At 36.9% G+C, this 23043-nt stretch overlaps 2 protein-coding genes across 4 annotated transcripts in view; one reads left to right on the top strand and one right to left on the bottom strand.

Moving 5' to 3' along the window:
• The window catches only part of LOC113497287 (kinesin-like protein CG14535), a 564341-nt gene that overhangs the window by 38479 nt on the left and 502819 nt on the right, over window positions 1-23043 (bottom strand). The gene's annotated exons all lie outside the window — the stretch shown is intronic.
• LOC113497293 lies at window positions 17690-19261 on the top strand. Its single transcript, XM_026876790.1, has 2 exons — window positions 17690-18806; window positions 19169-19261. Exons 1-2 carry the CDS (start codon window positions 17817-17819, stop codon window positions 19172-19174), a joined length of 996 nt encoding a protein of 331 aa, XP_026732591.1. The 5' UTR covers window positions 17690-17816; the 3' UTR covers window positions 19175-19261.

Genomic DNA, 23043 nt, shown 5'->3' with positions numbered 1-23043 from the left:
AGGGTTGACCAGTCGCGGGGCTATGTGCTGGAACAGTCGTGTTCGGTGGGCTACGAGAATAGCGGTATTGAAACTTATTAATTTACTTACATCGCTACACCCAATAGAAGGAGTACCTAATTTAATAAGGAAGACCCATTGATAAAAAAAAAATATTTTTGTTCACATATGTATAACTGCATAATATATCTACTTTGACTAAGTCTTTTAAGATGTTGACACCTTCTGGTTTCTGGTCTAACTGGAAAATAATAGCTATAATTACCTTATGTTTCTTTACAATAATATAAAAGCTCAATGGCACAATCATTATATACAATTTGAAATTATTCAAACACAAATCAAAATTCCTACAAACACTAAACAACAATCATCACCAACACATAAACAAATATCGATTAACGCATCTACCAAATCGATTAATCTCTCGTCATTCGATTCTCGCACCGCTTACTTAGTGGCCTCGTTAGCAGCGGAAGAAGAGGCGTTAATTTGAGTGGAAACAAGCGCCTAATTGATTAACGGGCCGGTCGCAGTCGCCCGCGACCTTGCTTTCATTCATTTTCACACAATTCTCTTTTGAATCGATTGAATGGTTTTTGCGGTTCACTCGTGGTGTGGATTTTGGGATGTTGTTTTTCTATGGAGTTTTGTGAGAGTTTTAATGGACTTCTGCCAAACGGTGTTTGTAAAACAAAATTTTGCTGTTTATAGGTTTCGATTTTAATTTATATAATGGTCATCTATGTTTGAAAGTTTTATCTCTATCCTTTCCATTTTCTATACTGGAGATCTAAACTCAGAAAAAAAACTTTTCTAAAGACCAAGAATTACATTTATTTGTAGTTACACAACCGAAAATTTAGTAACCGCTCAAATACATTGAACTTATTTATCATTAATGTGACTTAGAGTAAGGCATGTGAAAGTGTTATGGAAACGAACAGCAACTATTTCCAGATACCAATTTCATAACAACATTACAAAGTCCGTCTGACCCATAAAGCAGCATGAACATCCCAAACAGTTTATGAATCTTCAATCCCTGTCTCAGATCATTTCAAATCAGAATCCACATACAGATCTCCAATCAGGTCTGATTCATAGCTCAAAGCTGATCGCTGGTAAGCACCTGACCGTCACTGCGGTGTCAGCCTGTAAATCTCGTTAATGTTTGATTGTCTGCGCCTAAATTATCGCGACCGGTGGCGCTGGCGCCTAACGCTCCGTCCAATGTACTGTGCTGTAATCTGTTTGTCAACATTGGGGAATTGGAGAGATGTGGATGTGGTAATGATTGACATTTTTGGTGCGCCTCATTTCATCAAAAGGATCATGGATTTTGTATGTAAGTGTTGTTCTGTGTATTTCTTGTAAAATTTTCACCGTATTCGTTTACTGATTGATGATGATGAATTGGTAATGCTGAATGAAACTGTAGGATTTTAATTGATTTACATTGGAGTCTACTGCAAAAGCTATTGACCTATTGAAAAATGAATGAATGAAATTTTTGACATTGAATTTTTTATGATAAAGCCAAATAAATTGCAATGTCCGTTTTCTCAGTATAGTCCTTTTATATTAAATCATGATATGAGATCTTAATTCGATCAAATTTACGATATTATCTGCCTTCATAGATAAAAGTCACGTCATCGTGCCAATTAATGCGCTGTCATTTTCTTATTACCTAGCTGACTTTTAATCAGTACCACCAGCCTTATCCTGTAGCTCACATAGCGTAATCCACGTAAATGAGTTCTAAATCCAAGTTATTACTGAAGTCGACGGTATCATTAAGTTAAATGTGTCTTACTAAGAACATTAGCCTCTGTTATGTCACTGGTACTCGTTAGAATGTATTCTCAGGGTATAAAGATATTTCCTTCCTTTGAGCTAATGCTGAAAATTATAGTGAGGGAATATTATGTGGATGATTTTCTATGTCACGTTATAAGGATATTTCTGGACGAAATATGGAATTTTATTTCATGTTGATCTGAAATATAATTGATTAACAGAGTAGTATTCCCATTCGCTACTGTGTGGCATCGCGAATTTTTTCAGAGAATAAAAAAAAAAGTTTTTTAGTCTATGGCAACTCACAACTAAACGTCACTTTCTTTTTTCGCGACTTAACGGCATCGTGGTGATTTTGTTAATTACACTTTAATTACGTTATTTAAATAGTTTTTGGCATATTTCAAGTCGAAAAAGTATTGCCAAGTGATACAAAAGCCTTGAAAATACTGGCCAAGATGTTTAAAAGTGATCTTCGAGACTATAAAGGCGCTGCGGAGTTAATGCAGGATGCGTGTACGCAGCCCTTGCCCTAGGTTCATCGCCGTGGGATGGAACCCCAAATTACGGAATATAAACGATGGAACACTGACCCATAACCTCAAAGAGGGGGGCCAACAGGTGAGGTTTTCTCTGATTTTAGGTTCAGCGAACAAGGACGCAAATATGATGTGAGATGATGCGAAATACTAAAAACATGCATGAACCGAGCGGGTCCGAGAGACTTTAGCTCGAAGATCGGGCTCTTCGCGAGACGTCGTAGCTCTGATAAACCCTACTGCAAAGTTCGGGACGCGAGCCCGCAACTTTGATAGTACACAAAACAACATGCATTACGTATAACCGAGCTAGTACGCGATGCTCCACGCTCGATGTTAAATTGTGGGCGCCCCCAAATTACGGAATATAAACGATGGAACACTGACCCATAACCTCAAAGAGGGGGGCCAACAGGTGAGGTTTTCTCTGATTTTAGGTTCAGTGAACAAGGACACAAATATGATGTGAGATGATGCGAAGTACTAAAGACATGCATGAACCGAGCGGGTACGAGAGACTCTAGCTCGAAGATCGGGCTCTTCGCGAGACGTCGTAGCTCTGATAAACCCTACTGCAAAGTTCGGGACGCGAGCCCGCAATTTTGACAGTACACAAACAACATGCATTACTACAAAGTTCGGGACGCGAGCCCGCAACTTTGATGTTACACAAAGAACATGCATTACTACAAAGTTCGGGACGCGAGCCCGCAACTTTGATAGAACAACATGCATTAAGTATAACCGAGCTTGTACGCGAGACAGCTCGAAGATCAAAACTTCGTACGAGATACGACAGTTTTGATGAAGAACATACTATGTTCACTGGTTCTCACAGTCCACAACAAGAACCAATGGTGACACTCTTCGAGGTGGATTCGAGGCTCAAGATAGAAACAAGACCAATGCACCTATCAAGAATGTATAACAAAAGTTATAACCGAATACCACCTCTAAACCTAAGCAAGGACTGTGGAAAACATAAGTGGTCCGGCATCAAACCAAAGTGCTAGCACAGCAAGGTGGACCCAAGAGTGGTATGATACAACTGTGACACCCTCGCTGAACAGGACACAGGAAGGGTGGCCCCGAGAGGGTACACCATGCCATGCATCCAGCAGGCAATTGTCAACCAGGTATATGTAATATATCTAACTGTCTTTCATGTTGTGAACATACCACCACTAATGTACCTTAAAATACTTGAACATAACATTGTTTACATAAACAATATACATATAAATGAAATCAACAATATGTGTCAGACCATCAATAACTCATGAGTTAGGGGCTGTACAAATATGCACTCACAGTAAAAATTTCTATCTATACTATACATATATGTCTAAAGATTTAATATTCTTAAGACCACCAAACTCAACGGACAGATCAGATTTGTTCTTAACTGAAAACCAAAAATATATATAGAAAAATATTATAGTTTTCAAATTGTGGATATGGGAACCTTGGACCATCAATATCACATGTCTTGCACAGTCTTAAGATAAAACTGATTCCTTAGGTTCAATAACACCTAAACTCAGAAAAATTAATCCGCTTTGAGTTTAAAAATGTCATATAAATTTACTGCAATTCCATGTAGTCCATGTACAGCACCCACAGTCCTTACAGACTAGAAATTTAACAAACTGTTGTCTGAATGACCACCCATTGGTTAGAATCAGTATAAATGTCTGGCTGACAGAGGGGCTACACTCACATTTATCTAAATGATTTTCCCTCATTGTTAACTATGATTAAAGTATATTAGTGCAATAAATACTTTAGGTTTACTATGAATAGAGACTAGTTAACATCAGAAATACAGCAAGAATGCAACTCCTATAGAGATACTAAATATCAATGATATTAAACATTGCCCAATCAGCAAATTGGCAAGGTTGTTGGGAACCTTCTGTGAACCTGCCCAAGAGGTTATGTTCAAACACACACAAAAAATAATAGAACAAGTTAAGTACTTAGCCTTGTTGCATAACAATAGCAATCTTGATGCTGTCAACTGACCTAAGATGGGGCCCCATTACATAATCCGAAACTATAAGAACATTATAGAAAATGTATACTAGAACTAGTTTCTAAAGCTTTTCTAATAGAATGGTGACACATTGTAATGGCGAAAACAATTGTAGTGTGGTGCCTTGTTTAGAATGATGACTTGCATTTAATACATCAATTAGAACATAATATTAACTGGATTAAAACACATTGCAAGATTATACAGCCAGAGTAACATGGCTGCAAATACATAAGTAAGATAAATAGTGCTCAGTTCCACATGTAAGTCAACGAAAAAACCATACTTGTTTCGTTATCAATAGATTTTGGGCCCCACAAGTTTATCTATAGCAATAAAAACAATGTGACACACACATCTCTAAGAAGTGAGGCACCCAATAACATTAATGCTACTAAACACTAAATGTATATGCATCAATACTTAGTGGACATGAATATGTTTTTTAAGCATTCCCAACATTTGTTTACCTTACTAAATGTTTCAGAATATTAATAATGACAAAGCAAAAAGTCACTAAGTTCTTATTCACCCAACTTTGGGATTTTTAACCGACAACACACACTGAGCAGACTAGGTGCCCTGACAAAAAGCATCTCTTAGGGGAAGCAGTTAGAAGCCAACGTTAGATAGCTCATTAACCATCATGTTACCATCTGTGTCAACAAAGCAGTAACCGGGATCCTATTTTGATCTTCACCCTTATTAATTAGGAAACATTAATAGAAAGTTTAGAGAATGGAGCTAGCTTCAAAACCCTAAATTTCCACAAATCAGCATTGACTCTAAAGATGGGAGAGGAATTAGGTATGGATAACAAAGGATTTCTGAGAGGCTTACTCAGATTGAGATTTGCCTGTATTACAGAAAGCCAGAACCCATATTTTGTATTGAACCAGCTAACTCATCTGCTAGCTGCCTCAAAACACAATATTATAAACATATTGCTTATCGGTTAAGAAAGTATAGATGGTTATTAAATAGAACTTGCAACAACTGGTTGCAAGCAACATGATGACAAAATAGGCTAGAACATAATTATATGGCACAGGAATAACTCTGTTGACAATAGACACAAACATACATATATTATGTTAATGATACATACAATACACCTGTATCTGAAGACACAGAATTATTTAGTTATTTATTTGAACCAAGACACAAACATCTTCTAACTCCTAGCTTGGATAGCTGCTCAATGGGCACTAGCCGCCCTCTCATACATTAAACTAAATAACATAGCCCATGTCACACCCTGACAATTAATAAGATGAGAATTGTGATAACCAACCTTACTCTCAGTAAAAAAGGAAAGGAACCATAATGTACTTTTTACTTTTAAGATCATAAATTATGGCTAACTTCTAAGATTTAAAGATCCTTGTAGCCTTAACCAATACCTGAAATAAGTTAACTTTACCATATTAAAAGTTTTACCCTTGGCCTTCAAAACAGTTAATCAGGTATCAAATTTATACCTGCTGACAGCTGTATCCCACACTCCAGCAGTACATCTGCAAGAGCAGCAGGAATGCTCTTGAGTTTAATCAGGGAAAAAGGTGGTTTGGTTGTAGGTTCTACTACCTTTGCAAGGCCTTATAGCTCATGTCTTAGGAACCGACAACTGCAGTGACAAAAATTTTAATTTAATTTTAATCATAATTGAGTGACTTACAAACTGCAACTGACAGTAAATGGAATATCTCATTATCATCTTGTTATTTCTTATTAATAGCTTATAAATAAGAAATACTTGCAGTACCTTAAATACTCTTATTATTACTGCGCTAAAAAAGAGCAAAAATTAGTAACTAATTATCTAATTTTATGGCAAAATTAAAACAATATGAAGAAAATCTGTATTACTAAAAAAATCATAGTTACATTGTAAATAATTATCAAATTGTTTGACACAATTAACACAATGTGTAGAAAATTTGTTACTAAAAATTTATTGTTACATTGTTAATAATGAATAATTAATTATCAAACTGTACACAATATCACTATGTATTGGAAATGTGTCTTACTCAAAATCCATAGTTACATTGTTAAAAGCTAATGGTTAAGTATCAAATTGCACAAGGTGCAGGAAATTTGTATGACTTAAAAAAAGTCATAGTTACATTGATGTCAAAAAGAGCACAAATTGGTAATTAATAGTCAATCATGAAATTGGTGGACACAGTCTCCACAATATGTGGAACAATTGATAAAGATATATTTATTTGCATAAACATGTGTAACATAACATAAAATTTGTTCATTGTTCCACTTAAAAACTCATATTACATTAATCTCAGTAATAGAACGAAGATAAAGAAGTATTTATTTGCCTAAAACATGTATTAAACATTTTTTGATGTGGTGAAAATATAAGGACAATATATGCATCAACATGTTCTGCCCTTTTGGCTTACAAATTTGGCATTTAGAAAAATTTGTTAATTACTACAGACTAATTTTATAAAAAATGAAAATTAATAGTTGATCAATAATCAATGTGTATGACAGAATATATGTATTAAACATTTTTTGATGTGGTGAAAATATAAGGACAATATATGCATCAACATGTTCTGCCCTTTTGGCTTACAAATTTGGCATTTAGAAAAATTTGTTAATTACTACAGACTAATTTTATAAAAAATGAAAATTAATAGTTGATCAATAATCAATGTGTATGACAGAATATATGTATTAAACATTTTTTAATGTGGTGAAAATATAAGGACAATATATGCATCAACATGTTCTGCCCTTTTGGCTTACAAATTTGGCATTTAGAAAAATTTGTTAATTACTACAGACTAATTTTATAAAAAATGGAAATTAATAGTTGATCAATAATCAATGTGTATGACAGAATATATGGATAAAAACAAATATAGATACTAATATTAGGATAATATGCCACTATAAATAGATATCTTAATAATTATAAAGCCTTAACCGTTATTCATCATATCCAGGCTTATAAGATGTACCCATTATGCCTCAATCTCTGAACAACTACTCTGTTAATCAATTATATTTCAGATCAACATGAAATAAAATTGAGGATTGGATTAACTTACCTAAGTGACATCCAATCGTAATTTTATGAAGGTTGATCTGAAATATAATCACCCACCCCAACCCCAGCATCAATAGCTGAACCCTGGCATAATGGGACCCACAAAATCATGGTTAGCTCTAAATCAGTGACGTTTAGTTGTGAGTTGCCATAGACTAAAAAACTTTTTTTTTTATTCTCTGAAAAAATTCGCGATGCCACACAGTAGCGAATGGGAATACTACTCTGTTAATCAATTATATTTCAGATCAACCTTCATAAAATTACGATTGGATGTCACTTAGGTAAGTTAATCCAATCCTCAATTCGACTTACATGTCTAATAAGACTTACAGGTTCATTATTATTTTTTTATTGAATGATTGTGAAAAGTGTGAAAATGGGACGAATAACGAAACTTGTTGGTAAAAGTGTTCTGTGTACTTGTAAAATTGATTTCTACGACATGAGGCTTTTTAAAAGAAAACGTAATACCCATATATTTCAGCGATTAGATTTTACATTACCTTTTACAAAAGTGTCAAAGCATTCACATAGAGGCTCGAATAGGAATAGCCTATTCAGAAATCTATAACCATCATTAACCATCTAACCATGCTTAACTAAAATGAACATCCACTAATTAGATGTACAAAACAGTAATTAAACATAAAACAATAACGTCACTCGGTGTTTAGCGGTGCTCTGCGCCGGTGAACCTCACGTAATTAATTCTACATAACATATTTTACAAAGGGAAATGTACAAATATTCGCATTGCGGTGTAGGGCTGTGTAAAGTCTAAAGGCATATTGTGCGCTTTTGAATCAATAAACAGCGAAGAGCATTTGGTAGTACAATATGTGAAGGTGTTAATAATGTCATCCCTTATTATGTTACTTTCAATTTTAGTTAATCTCGGTGTTGTTTGATTGTGAAAAATAAGTTCTTAGTGGAGAATTCTTAAGTTTGATGGTGAACAAAAAAAGTTCTACTATATAAATGTTGTAAAAGTAAGCGGGAAACAGAAAGTGAAAAGAAAAATCACCCTCAAATGTTAATTAATAATCCAATAATTTCTAACATAAGATTTATAGTACCAACCCTACACACAGAGTATGTAAACATTAATTCTAAACGTATTCTTGATAGAACACATTGTGCGGTTCCTGCATAGCATGAAAGTACATAAATACCTTGCACTGCTTGCTACTAAAACGCTTAGCTAATTACGTCGACCAAGAAATTTAGAATAGACAAAACAATGTCGAAACACAATTGACACATAAGTTTTAATATGAAATTAGGAGGCAAAGGAAAACAAACGCAATTTATTTCGATAAGAAAAAAAATCAGACGATGAATATAAATCTCGTAGACAACTAGGAACAGGGTTCCAAACAAAAGTTTACTATAGAACAATATCGAAGGTTAAAAAGCGTAACAAAGCGAATGCAGACGTAAAACAACGACGGGGTTGAAATACGAGTGACAAACTACCCCAAGCGGGGTCGCGGGGCACTGTTTGTCCTGCAGCTTGGGTGCTACGGTGAGCGGAGCGAGTTCCAGCTAAACACCACCGTTTTGTAATGAAATGAAATTGGTTATTCTGAAAATATAACTATTATCACTTTTACTTGTTTAACTGTCTATCTAAGCTGGCTGGAGTTGACACTTTTTAACCGGCTGCTATGAGAAGAAAGTCAAAGATCTTCAAGCGACACGCATTTCACGAATAGGTGCAGCTCAACTGTTGGAGCTCCACAATCTGTTTCACAATGATACCGCATGAAAACCTTACCTCATTTAAAAAAACACTTAAATCGTTAGATTTTATTGCCATTATTGCTGTAATTTACCAGTAAGTAGTCCTAGTATTATTAAAACTATTATTGAAACTTTGAACTGTATTTTTTTAAACCAAATCTCGCATTAATTAATCTCAAATTTAATCCTCCTTTCCTAATTTAGTCCTTGTATCACAAAAATTAAAGCCATTTACCCAATAAAAAGCTCTTTACAACATCTAAACGCCCTCAACACACATCGACGTACACATTACAGCTCCGCCTCGCTCATCTCTCGCTACGACCCGGTACCTACACCGAGTTAGTCCGTACGAGCAGTGTAATGGCGGACATTAGTTAGTCGGCCGGTACACTCGCTAACTAAATAATTATCGTGTTGAAGCTTTGATTACGTACGCTCTTCTTGTACACTTGTGAAGAAAAGTGTCTTTGTATTTTGTTTTCTTATATTATTGATTATCGTTACATTGATTTTTTTAAACTACTTTTCGTGTGAGTAATTATTTTTTTCTTTTCAGATTAATAAATACATAACCTGAATATTTGGTTTAATTTTGGGTAGCTATTTTTATTTCGAATTGCGCTCTTTGGTAGTGATAGTTTGCAAGTATCAATTGAAATATTGAGGTTTTAATTTCCTTACTACTTGTAAAATGTTTGCATGTTTTTCCTGTAATGTAATAATATGTACCGGCAAAGTTAGTTATTACCTTGACTTTCAGGCTATATAACGTTAGCTACAGGGTGTTCAACTATGCTAGCGATAAAATATGATTATGCTCTAATCGGAATCTACGACGGCGATGTAGACAGTTAATCAAATTATGTTTTAACACGTAGAAAGCATCTTGTGCTTTTAAATGTAATTATTTTAACACTTAAATTGATTTTGCATTTAGTAGTTCGTCCATCTTCTTCTATTTTTTTACGAGATATTTTATTATGTAAGGAAAAAAAAAATCTTTATAAAACATGATCTTTTTAAAATGAATTAATCTATTAAGACTAGCGTTCAGGTACCAAGAGTTATTTCCATCCTAAAACGCGTACGTTCAAAACTACATCTAAAACAATCCAACCTTAAAAACACATGCAACAATACTTCCAAATTCACTTCGTACTTCACCGAAAAGCGTCGGAACATAATAGAAACTTGTTATTCATAACGTTAATATTCACATAAAACCAACACCGCACATTTAATGGTAGCGATAGCATACACCTATATAGACTGGGTGCACCCAGTTGGCGAGCTGCCAGCTCCACGATAATTTGATAAAAACGCTCCCAACTACCAGTGGACTCTATTAGATAGTTTATACTATAACTGGGTAGCTCGTGTTGGGCTTATGGTAATTATGTTAAAAAGTAGGTGATGTGTGATTAAAGAAGGGTTTTATACAAGGTATCAAAAGGTGTTTGCATTTTTATTTATGTAGAGTCTGTGATAGAGTCAAGCTATGGATGATATTGTGATGTCAGAGTGGCCTAACGATTCAGTGAATAGAGGTTCGACAACAATGAGACTTTTTCAAGTTATACCTGTTCCTGTACCCCTATCCTATCTCCATACCTAATTTCAGTGATATCGAGCCGTTTGAGCGTGTAGAGATCAGAAACATTCACGACTTTCCTATTTATAATATACACGTGTTTCCATAAAACAGGATTTCAAAGATTTTAAAATCTCCAACTCGCTTATAAGCAAACTTTCTTTTCAAACCTCATACTACTCCATGTTACAACAAAGAATAATAAAACTATCATGCTGTCGGTGTTTACTGAAACTTCACAATCACTAATGAGTCTATAATTAGTTGTAACAGCAAACAGGGACTGCAGCGTTATGAAATTATTCTCTTTCTCTAATTATGTACCGGTTTATTTTGCCAGCACACTGCCAACAAAGGCGTGGGTAATTGGATAAAAATGCAAGTTAGTTAACTCCAGTTCATATGCATGAAACACATGGTGTCGTGTTGGTGGCGTTACCGCTTCACTATTTATTTAGCGGCTATGAGCTTAATATTATTTAAATTCATGTTTTGCTGTAGGATTAATAGCGGTTTTTCAATTTCGGCAGCTGTCGTTTCGGTTGGTTTGATTCTTTTGACTAATATTTTGTTTTAATACATGCATATTTGCATATTGGTTATGAGTTTTTGAACATGTGCGTCGTATACCATCCGTGATCACCGATTGATGCTGAGAGTTTTCTCTGCAAATAGGTTTCTATCGTTCGTGTTTAAAGTAATCATTAATATTGTGTATATTAATATCACTGACCTACTACAATGGCCTGTTGTATTTATAACCTAAAAAAAACTTATAAATACAACACAAAGTAGGTTTTAAATCCAATGAACAAAATGAAATTTAATAATACAAAAGTACAAGCCACATGAATTTCAATACCGACACTGATCACCGCAAAACACGTGGATATTTGAAAACCACAGCTATCACAAGCTGTATTCGTTATCGACAGACACGTCCATACATTTCGCACGTATTTTCACACTAATTCGATAAATTCGTGGCTTACCTAAACCCTCGTGCTACCAGTTTTAACCAGATTATCAATGCTTTGTACTTCGGAAGCTGCTGCCGGTAATAGTGCTGATTGTACAATCGTGTGAATATTAGATTTAATCTGTGTGATGTGGTCGGTTGTACTTATTTTATATTGGGTGTCGATTGCCGATGTTTTGGCGTAGGGTTGCTTGTCAACTGTTATGCGGTTTCTATCGATATTTATTTATAACGATTGAAACCTGTTATGAATGACGAAATACACGGGTAAGATGGCCGTAATTTGGTAATGCGACAAAAATCACAAACAAATATCAATTTAATTAAAGTATGTTTTTATAACATTCAGGAAATCTGCTTTATCTCTGAAACTCTACATTTTTGTACGTATAGATGTTAAATATGCAACACGTGGTATAGTAAAGACCCAAGCCTTGCAAAACATGTCAGTATATTACTATAAAATATGGGAGAAATTCTTGCTTTCCTTGCATTTGTTTCATCACTATCCCTTCGGGTCGACGGATTCAGTCTCGGAATTTTCATACGCCAAATAAGACAGCTCGAATATTTTCTGCTATATTAGAAGAGACGCGACCCGTAGTGTTTTTATTGCTGTACGTATTGTATGTATAGTGATGTATGAGATTTTGTTACTTATACACAGCGTTGTGTAGGTTATGAACTGTGAACAATATAAAATAAGATCTTTCTCAACGGAAAATCTTCACATAAATTTTACCTGAAGTATTTTAGTACAACTCTATTTTTCATTTAGATGAAAAATAAATTCTTCCCGTTGTTTATTTCCGAAAGATTTTACTCAAGTTCGACTCTACCAAGAGTAGGTCGTTATGACACTAGCCCGGTCAAACAATAGGAAAACATCAAATAGTTTAACATTAATAATTATAAAACTATATCAAACATTTGAAATAGTCCAATTCCGTATTCCATTCTCATATCCGATCACAATACATGAAACTTTAAAACCGGGATACAATTTCATCCCAGGTAATCAAATTTCACCCCACAAACTATTTGCTCTACATTTTCATTTCAAATGAAACCCGTTATAGGTCGGCAACAAATCCCAAATTGATATGTTTGGGTCTCATCACGCGCACATCAAAGGAGGTGGCACTGGGTCTGTAGTCCGTACCAATAACGTGGACCTTTTGCAGTATAAATCATCTATAGTTTGCGGGACTACTTCGCCTGTGGGGCAAGTTGTAGGTGAAGCGAGAATCATATTATCCTAATTTATATTATTTCTTTCTGAATCAGTTTTTTGAGCATGCACATAATAGTTATCAGTATAAAGAAATTATTTGAGACCGACAATTTGGTAAGCGTTGCTCTGAAACTATGACTCTACCCTATGTTATTCTAGAATACAAAACAGTGAAGAATCATCATCGGAGTCGGCTACCAGTCTAACCGGTAGCAGCTAAGTACCAGTGTTTTACAAGGAGCAACTGCCTATCTATAATTCATTTCTGCATTACCAAATTGGGAACTACTTATTTCAACCATTGTAGGTGTAATGACATATCTATATACTACCATAAGTTATGATGTAAAGCCCTCGAAGGCAAGTTAAACATGCTGACCTTCTATCACTTGAGGACGTACGTATAAAAAAGGGTCCAATAATCAATAAGGAGTTTAATCCCGCGGGCAGTAGCCGCCGAGCTCATTGGTTGGCACAAATTGACAGACGAACAAGTAGTGGGGGAAAAGTACTCTACATTGAAACAATCATATGCTAGAAACGCTATGAGAGCTGAAGTAGAGCATTTTCTGATGGGTTGCCAATAACTGCCTTATGCTAACTTTTTTTTTTGTATTTATTTTAATTGTACATATGTAGAATTTTTGAGAATATTAAAATTTATTCTATACATTGTAGTGCTAACTAGATATGGGGTACAAAGTTGATTGACGATCATATTAATGGACAAATATTACTTTCGTCATAAACCTACATTGCTTTTCTAAGTAACGTTGCTTATTTGATTATGACGACCTCCGTGGTCGAGTGGCGTACGCACCGGTTTCAAGGTGTCGCTAGCTCTGAGGTCCCGGGTTCGATCCCCGGTCGAGTCAATGTAAAAAATCACATTTCTACATTGTCTCGGGTCTGGGTGTTTGTGGTACCTTCGTTGTATCTGAATTCCATAACACAAGTGCTTTAGCAACTTACTTTGGGTTCAGAACTTTAAAAAAAAAAAAAAAAATTGATTTCTTACAGTTTTTGGCAGAAACTAAACTTCATATTTAAACTTCTATTAATATTTATCCATAAAAATAATTCAGATTATCCAAAAGCCTCAACAAAATACCACATCTAGTGTAAGAGTGAAGGTGTTTAGAGCATGCCGGGCCCGTTGGGACCAAGCAATATTATTACGGCCTAGTAATGCGCGAGATTGTTTTGACACATGATGCCGGACCATAGACACGTGGTTTGTTTTTGTCTATTGCCACGTTTACGAAACGGTAATCTAATTTAGAAATGTTTTTGAAATCGGAAAGGTGAAATTGGGTGATTGTCTGCCAATGTGTCGTTATAACAATGCTTCTATAACTTGTTTGTTTTTCATAAACTTTCTGACTTACAAACCTTTTATTGTTGTGTAATTGTTATTTTATTTAGGTGCTCTGAATTTTATGTGAATAGATTTTACTTTTTATTTGATTCACTAAGGCGTTGCGCGTTGTTATGAAATCAATTTTAAAAAAGGGCAGTGGTTCGAAATAGGCTTTATTCTAAAAGCGAAACCAGCACAATTTGAATGAAGCACAAAAAGAACTAACAAAACTCCATTTTCTTTTCCTCACAAAAACAATAGCGTTACCCGCCTCACTAAATGTCAAAAGTGGCGCGTCTTATCGTGTACGTAACCCGTGCGATGCGACGCGGACACTTTTTGTCCCGGCCCTCGCATTCCACTCCATCCAGCTTACGTAGCTCCTTGAATTGCAAATTTCACTCGACTTCTACCAACACGAACTGTTTTTTATGTCGTACGGCACAATTCGGGGAATAGTGTGTACTTGTAACTGTACTTTGTGAATTCCTACGTAATTTTTCAGTGTTGAATGAAATCGCGTGTACAATGCTTGTGTAGAGGTATCCGTTTGAAATTGTGCTTATTTGAAGCGGTATGCCTGTTGTGAGATATCGCTCGAGTCACGTACTTGCGTTCTCGCATGAATAACGTATTAGGTTGAGAGCTAGTTGCTGCGATATTGCATCAATTGTGTCACATCACTAGCCGTTCATCGCAAGCTCAATAATGCCTTTTTTAAGCGAAGCGGGAGCGGGTGGCAGCTGTTCGCTTCTCAACAATCTGAACAATGATGAATTTTCTTTTTCTTCTAACTGTACTGGATTAATGCAATGTGAATATTTTTTATTTATTCCTTCTTTTCCTTTTAGCAATTCAGTAATTTATCATTATACCATTTTCTAATACACATTACTTTACAGATCAGTACAATACAGTCGCCTTAGTTAATTGGTCCTATTTCAGTCAATATTAGTTTCAAATCCCGTAAAAACTAATATTTCTCCGGGGATCAAAAATTATCCCTTAATAATCCTCATAAATAAGACTCATCAGCTTATTCTTCCACGTTTTTAGGTCATGAAAACGAACAAGTTTTAGTATCGTTATCTATTAAAAGATCCGTGTATTTATGAGTCAGTACATTACACGAAACGATTATTGCAACCAGTATTTCAATGTTTATGTTCTGTACTAGCAACAACATAGCTGGCATACATGAATATTTAGAATAATGAGGCTTAATTATATTTTACGCGAAAGTTAGTGCTTACTGGTCATTTAGGTCTTTGTAGTGTTTTGAATACTGAAACTTTGGAATGTGGTGTAATGATACCAGTGCTAAAGTGGGTTTGTGATTTTATGTTCTCAAATTCGTCATTGCTGCGGTAGGGATTTGGATTGATAACTTTACCTATTTGCTTAGCCTTTGCAATAACATTGGGAATAGGTTGGAGAATACCGATGGATTTTAGATATACGCTGAAGTAGTTGCTACCAGCTAAAATAAAACTAGAACGTTCGCGTTCCCTGTTTCAATGCTTTTAGTGAGTTTTTTGACACGCTGTCAGTTTTTGTTATCAGCTTTCTGTTCGGATTTTTTTCGGTTGCTGGTTTGTTATTTCTGTACATGCTTCCAGCCTCGTCACTTTGCAGTTTGTTTATTAACAGTTTTATAACTGATGGAGGATTTTTGCCCAACACATCTCTAAAATTTCTTTATTACTTAGGTATTTCCTTACATCGTCTTTAAAATAAGTAAAGCCTAAGCTGGTATTTAAAAACAGTTGCAACAACTCTTAAGACTATATAAAAGGAAATGTCATAAAAGTGAAGTCTATTTCTAATTAAATAAACCCGGAACTACAAAAAAAAAATATTCTAAAATTCCAGACGATTAAATTATTTTCTAAAGTTTTATTTTTCCATTGCTAAACTCCTTTGACGTGCTATCCCTGCACCTGCATCTTGTTAGCGCGTCACTTATCACATTAACCCTGCTACCGCCGCTGTAATTGGCGGCGCGCGTAAATAACTAAATAAACCGGCGCGACGTTACACACCCCCGCAGCCGGCGTGAAAGTATTGCCCCCAACTACTCGGCAATATTAGCGCCTGTACGTGAATGTACTAGATTATTCTGCTGTAAGATAGCTGCAGACAATTTGTAGTTACTTGTGCGTTTTATCTGCAGCCATAACGGGTTGGCGACCGTGATAATGCAGGACGAATACATTACCTTGATTAGAGATAAGGAACTGAACTGAAGAACAAGTTACTTGATGAATAAAATCGATAAGTTACTGGATTTAGATACAGGAACAGTCCAATAATAGCTTCGCACTTGATTAAAAATTTATAAAATCGAGGACCGCAAACTGTCTGCTTTGATTTAAACTCGGATGCAAGTTAAAGTTTCCTCAGACAGATGATCCCTCGTATATTCCTGTGAAATACCTACGTAGTCTACGTACAGAGTCTGGCATACGCCTGGGATTCCAGTTGCGATTCCCGCAGTGCGCCTCGTTAGCCGGCTGTCTTATGACATTAGCGGTCTGTCCGTCGAGCACGTTTCGCGTTCCAATCGACCATTGGTCTTTTAGACCAAGCCGCGCGTATTGAACGGTTAACTAGATAAGGAGAACAAATGGCCGTTTGTCTAGTATTTTGTACAGGTCATTGAAAGTGATAGATTATAGTTGTTAGGGTTTCCAATTGTTTATGTGACATTTCGTTATCGAATTAAATAGTTTCATAACAAACAACAGTTCCATAAATGTGTCCTCTAGTTTACAATTCGGCGAAGCCGATTTAAACCATGTTTTGCATAAAACATTAACGGCAGTAAGTGTGCGTTATTTCATTTGCGAGCCTAATAATTGGATTAGTTATATTGACGTTCCGAACTGTAAAATACTATTAAATACAAAATGGTTTACGTAATGGCTACCGATTTCGTTGAAAATAACTCACATTACGTCAATTATTTCACGTGTACATACAAAAAGGAAGTCTTCAACCATTATTATTTAAACATTATTTATAAGATGCTGCCTTGTAACATGGAATACTTTATATTTACATAATATTATGAGCACAATAAATATTGTATGGTGGTCGCTAAGTCCGTTACCGGTTCTGCGCAGGTTAACTCCCGTTCCTAATACGATGGCTGTATACGCTATTAAGACACGCATTAATGTGACATAAATCGAGTTTCCCTTATCTAAGGGCTCGGTTAACGACCTTTTTATCAGAGACTCATGTTACATATGATTATAAATATTTGTGTTGTCTGTGGTTAAGTGAGGAGCGACGCGCCAGATTTGGAATGGGGGAATTGAAAATATAAGCTTGAACTATGCAAACGTCTATTATTTATCAGTGGCGACGAGGATAACGGAACGATATTCGGTGCAGAATAAAGTCTTAAATTATTGTGGTATAGTGCTTTGGGGGTGATTAAAAATGTCTGTTGGGAAAGTTCGAGATTTTGACATAAAAAATGGGAATTGGTCGGCGTACGTCGATCGTCTCGAAATGTATTTTGTTGCTAACAAAATAGCGGAAGATTTGAAGTTACCAACATTAATAGCTCTTATCGGCGAACCGGCTTATGAGTTACTGTCTACTTTGGCGAGCCCGAGAAAACCATCAACCCTGAAATATAAAGAAGCGGTGGAATTACTGCAAGCACATCTACAGCCGAAACCATCAATTCTCGCGGAGAGGTATAGGTTCCGACAAAGACGCCAATCAGCGGGAGAAACGATAGCTGATTACGTGGCAGATTTGAAAAAGATGTCACGTTATTGTGAATTCAAGATCAATTTAGAAGAAAATTTGAGGGATCAGTTTGTGTGCGGGTTACGTAGCGAATATATACGTCAGAGGTTATTCGCGGAAGATAACATAGATTATCAAAAAGCGCTAGTATTAGCCAATACTCTGGAGGCAGCTGAGCGGGACGCCGGGGCCGTAGAGGGAACGCAGGAACAAACTACCAGCCGGGAACTAAGCGAGAGAATACACAAGTTGGAACTCAATAAATGCTCAGCCTGCGGGGTCAACGGTCATGGGGCACATAACTGTAGGTACAAGGAGTTCGAATGTAGTTATTGTGGACAACCTGGCCATTTACGAAGAGTTTGTAGGAAAAAAGAATTTGATCGTCGCATAAAATCTACGATTTCAAACCGCGGGAATAATGGCGCGCGAGGAAGGTCACGTAGAGGACGCGTGATCGGGTCGAGCGCCTACGGAGCGGGTGTATGGCGGAGCGGCAACATGGCGCGCGGGGGGCGCAGCAACGCTCGCACCGCACGCAGCAACGACGTTACCGACGCGGCGTACTGGCTGAGCGAGCCAGCGATGGATGACAACTCCGGCTCGGAGCAAGACGTTGAGGGTACAAACGAGGAACCGATGTATCAAATGTCACTAACCAACTATAAACCGGTGTGTATAAAGCTTCTAATTAATAATAAAACCTTATCGATGGAGATTGATACAGGCTCTGCGTTATCCTGTATAAGCAAGTCTACGTATAAGGAGCATTTTAAAGAATTACCTTTGAAACCATGTAAAATGAAAGTAAAATTTTATGATGGCTCTGTCATTCAACCAATAGGGTATTTAGAGACTGATGTGCAATATATGAAAAATATGAAGAAACTAGATCTCTATGTGATCGATAAGGGTACTACTAATTTACTAGGTAGACAATGGTTATCGGAATTGAATATTGAGATACCAAAATTTACTAGATGTAACCACATTAAATTATGTAAAAATAAAATGTTTAACGATATCATTTCCAGACATGACAACCTATTCGATGGCACGTTGGGCAAATATACCGGTGAAGAAGTCAAGTTATGCGTGCGGGATGGGACCGAGCCAGTATTTTGTCGAGCGCGCCCCGTGCCTTATGCATTGCTGGCGCGGGTCAATGCTGAGTTAGACGCGATGCTGCGCGCCGGCGTCATCGAGCCCGTTGAACGGTCCGACTGGGCCACACCGCTAGTTATAGCGAGGAAGGGAGACGGTGGAATACGCTTATGCGCGGATTATAAGGTGACACTTAACAAGGCTTTACTGGTTGACAGGTACCCGGTCCCGAAGGTAGAGGACTTATTTAGTAATTTGAGTGGCAATCATTATTTTACTAAGCTAGATTTGTCACAGGCTTACAATCAATTAATTTTGGATGAAACTTCTCGGAACTACACAGTAATTAATACACACAGAGGACTTTTTAAATACAATCGCCTCGTTTATGGTCTCTCTTCCAGTCCGGGCATTTTTCAAAAGTTCATGATGAATCTCTTTAAAAACGTGCAGGACGTAGTCATATTCTATGATGATATTTTAATAAAGAATAAGTCATTAGAATCTCATTTAGAAAGAGTTGAACAGGTTTTTAGTATTTTAGAGAGGAATGGGTGGAAAATAAAAAAAGAAAAGTGTGAGTTTATGGTAGGCCAAGTAAAATATTTAGGATTCATAATTGATAAACATGGCGTACGGGTAGATGCAAATAAAATAAAACCGATCCTATCTATGCCCGACCCAACTAACGTCTCAGAGTTGAAGTCTTTTCTCGGTATGGTTAATTTCTATGGAAAATTCATTAAGAATTTGAGTACTCATATTACACCACTTTACGAATTACTTAAGAAAGGTAAACATTGGCAATGGACTAAAACACATAGATATGTGTTCAATAAAATTAAACAACTTCTATGTAGTACTGAAGTATTGACACACTTTGACATATCGCTGGAGAGCATAGTAACATGCGACGCGAGCGCACGCGGGCTGGGGGCCGTACTGGCACAGCGCGCGTCTGACGGCAGCGAGCGGGTTGTGGCGTACGCATCGCGGGCGCTCACTGCCGCGGAGTTACACTACAGCCAGATACATAAAGAAGCCTTGGCTATAATTTTCGCGGTAGACAAGTTTCATCAGTATCTTTATGGCAGAAAGTTTACACTACGTACAGATCATAAACCGCTGGTCACAATTTTTGGGCCCCATGCAGGAATACCGAACACGGCGGCGAGTCGTTTACAGCGGTGGGCCATTAAACTATCAGCTTACGATTTTAATATAGAGTACATTCGATCAGATAAAAACACGGCAGATATTTTGTCTAGGTTAATTAGCACTCATAAAGAAGGGGTTATTAGTGAAGAATTAGACACACCTGAACAAACGTATTTACACTTTGCCGCGGAAGCATTGTTATTAGATTATCAAACGTTAAAAAAAGAAACCGTTTCGGATAGTGTATTGAGCAGAGTAGCCAGATATATAAACGATGGCTGGCCGGTCGAGGTCGAAATGAAGGAATTAAAACCATATTTTAACCGTAGAAAGGAATTATATATTGAGCTAGGGTGTGTAATGTGGGGACATAGGCTAGTAATTCCTAGTACGTGTAGGAATAAAGTGATCGCTGAGCTTCATGAGAGTCACATGGGCATAGTCAAAACTAAATCGTTAGCGCGAAGTTACGTATGGTGGCCGGGAATAGACGAGGCACTAGAGGCAGCATGTTGCAGCTGCACCGTGTGCGCTGAAGTGGCGGACGCACCACCTGCGCATGCGCCCCGCGCCTGGCCGTGGCCAGATCGACCGTGGACCAGGATACACGTAGACTTCTTAGGACCGGTAGCCGGTCTTACTTATCTAGTGGTAGTCGATGCACATTCAAAGTGGATTGAAGCTATTAGAATGCTGAGCACCACATCGCAAGCGGTAATAAAAGAATTACGAGAGATGTGGGCGAGATTTGGGTTACCTAAACAATTGGTTAGTGATAATGGCCCTCCGTTTTTCAGTGGAGAATTTCAGCAATTCTTAAATAATAATGGTATAGAACATATATTTTCGGCACCTTATCACCCAGCTTCTAATGGGGCAGCGGAAAACGCTGTTAAAATTTGTAAAAAGAGCATTAAAAAGGCGATTAAATCGAAATCCGACGTACACTCCACATTGTGTCGTTTTCTGCTGGCGTACAGAAACACACCACACTATACAACCGGGGAAAGCCCCGCCAAGATGTTATTAGGGCGCAACTTGCGCATGCGGTTAGATTGTTTGAAACCAGACCAGAAGGCACTTATTAGAGCTCGCCAAGAGACAGTAGAAGCTACATCGAGTGGCGTCACAAGACAGTTTAATCCGGGGGACCTTGTATGGTTCAGAGAATACCGTAGCTCAAACAAGTGGTCTGCAGGGACTGTTATAGAGAAAACAGGTAGTACAGATTATAATGTTAAATCTATCCACGGCACTGAGGTGCATAGACACATTGACCAACTAAAACCAAGAGTGATAAATAGGACAGCTAGGCTAGTAGATGCAAACTTTAGGAACTTTCAACCAGTTCAGCCTGTTAAGAGCTCTCGCTCTTCTCTCGTGTTTCCTTCGGACAATAATCGAGCGCCGAACACAGAACCGGACCGGACAAACGGAACCAGCTTGACGAAAGCATTGGTCGAGGAAACATCCCGCACGCAAACAGACGGAAGTGATTTGGTTACAAGTGAACCCTTGTCAACGTCAAGTGTACCTTTAAATATGCCCAAGGTGCAGGAGACGGGTAGTCCTAGGGTTCCTATTACTCGGGATATACGAACTAGTAATCGTACACGCAAACCGGTTAAGAGATATGGGTTTGATGATGATTGAAGTAAGAAAATATATTATAAGATTGTTAAGATTATTATTGATATGTGTTTAATATAATTTAGTAAGTAAGTTTATCTGTAATAATTAAGGGTGGAGGTGTTACATATGATTATAAATATTTGTGTTGTCTGTGGTTAAGTGAGGAGCGACGCGCCAGATTTGGAATGGGGGAATTGAAAATATAAGCTTGAACTATGCAAACGTCTATTATTTATCAACTCACAAATACAGACGTTCTATCCATAAGTATACCAGAATTAACGTTGACTTTTCGCAAAATATTATACTGGTACCTATCAGTAATGTTCGTAAAGCAAATTATCGACAGGTTGTCGGCATGTTAATCATTTTGTTGAATATGTATCACCATTAATATACGATAAACATGACTGTCAGTGAAATATTTTGTAAATTTTCATGAACGATCATAATTAAGTTTGACCCATTATAAATTTATAGCGCGAGAAGTAGAAAATGCATTATAGTGCCATTCCACGGTTTAGTTCCGTTTACACAATTTGACCTACATGATTATAAACTTCGCTTGAGTAATTATATACAAAATAAATATCTACCTTGCCAGAAACGATTAATTTAGTAAATTAACAAAAAACAACTTCATTCATTAATTAATCTCGTATAATAATAACATTTCTGAAACATCTTTTCCTTCCATCTTTGTATGAAGGCGTAAATTCGCACGCAACTGCACTCGACCGTATTCCGGGATTCGAACAAAGCGATACCATTTAGCCGGCGCATCGTTAAGCGGCTCATTAGCAAGATCATCAGCTGTCTCATTAGGGCAACCAATTAAAGTGCTGCTTATTAAAGCCCTCTTAAATCATTGGTCCGTGACTCTCAGTACCGTTGCGTCGCTATCGCAAATCTCGTTTTAAGTGGCTGCCTGATGAGTTGCTGTAAACTTTCGCAGTTTTATTTACTTTTAAAGGTGTTCTTCGTTTTACCGTCTTTTAGTGGAGTTTCTGTGCTT

Source organism: Trichoplusia ni, chromosome 9, assembly GCF_003590095.1.
Source record: "Trichoplusia ni isolate ovarian cell line Hi5 chromosome 9, tn1, whole genome shotgun sequence".
In the NCBI taxonomy this organism is placed as follows: domain Eukaryota; kingdom Metazoa; phylum Arthropoda; class Insecta; order Lepidoptera; family Noctuidae; genus Trichoplusia; species Trichoplusia ni.
Note: the sequence above shows the minus strand (reverse complement) of the source record. Positions and strands in the feature narration are given on the sequence as shown.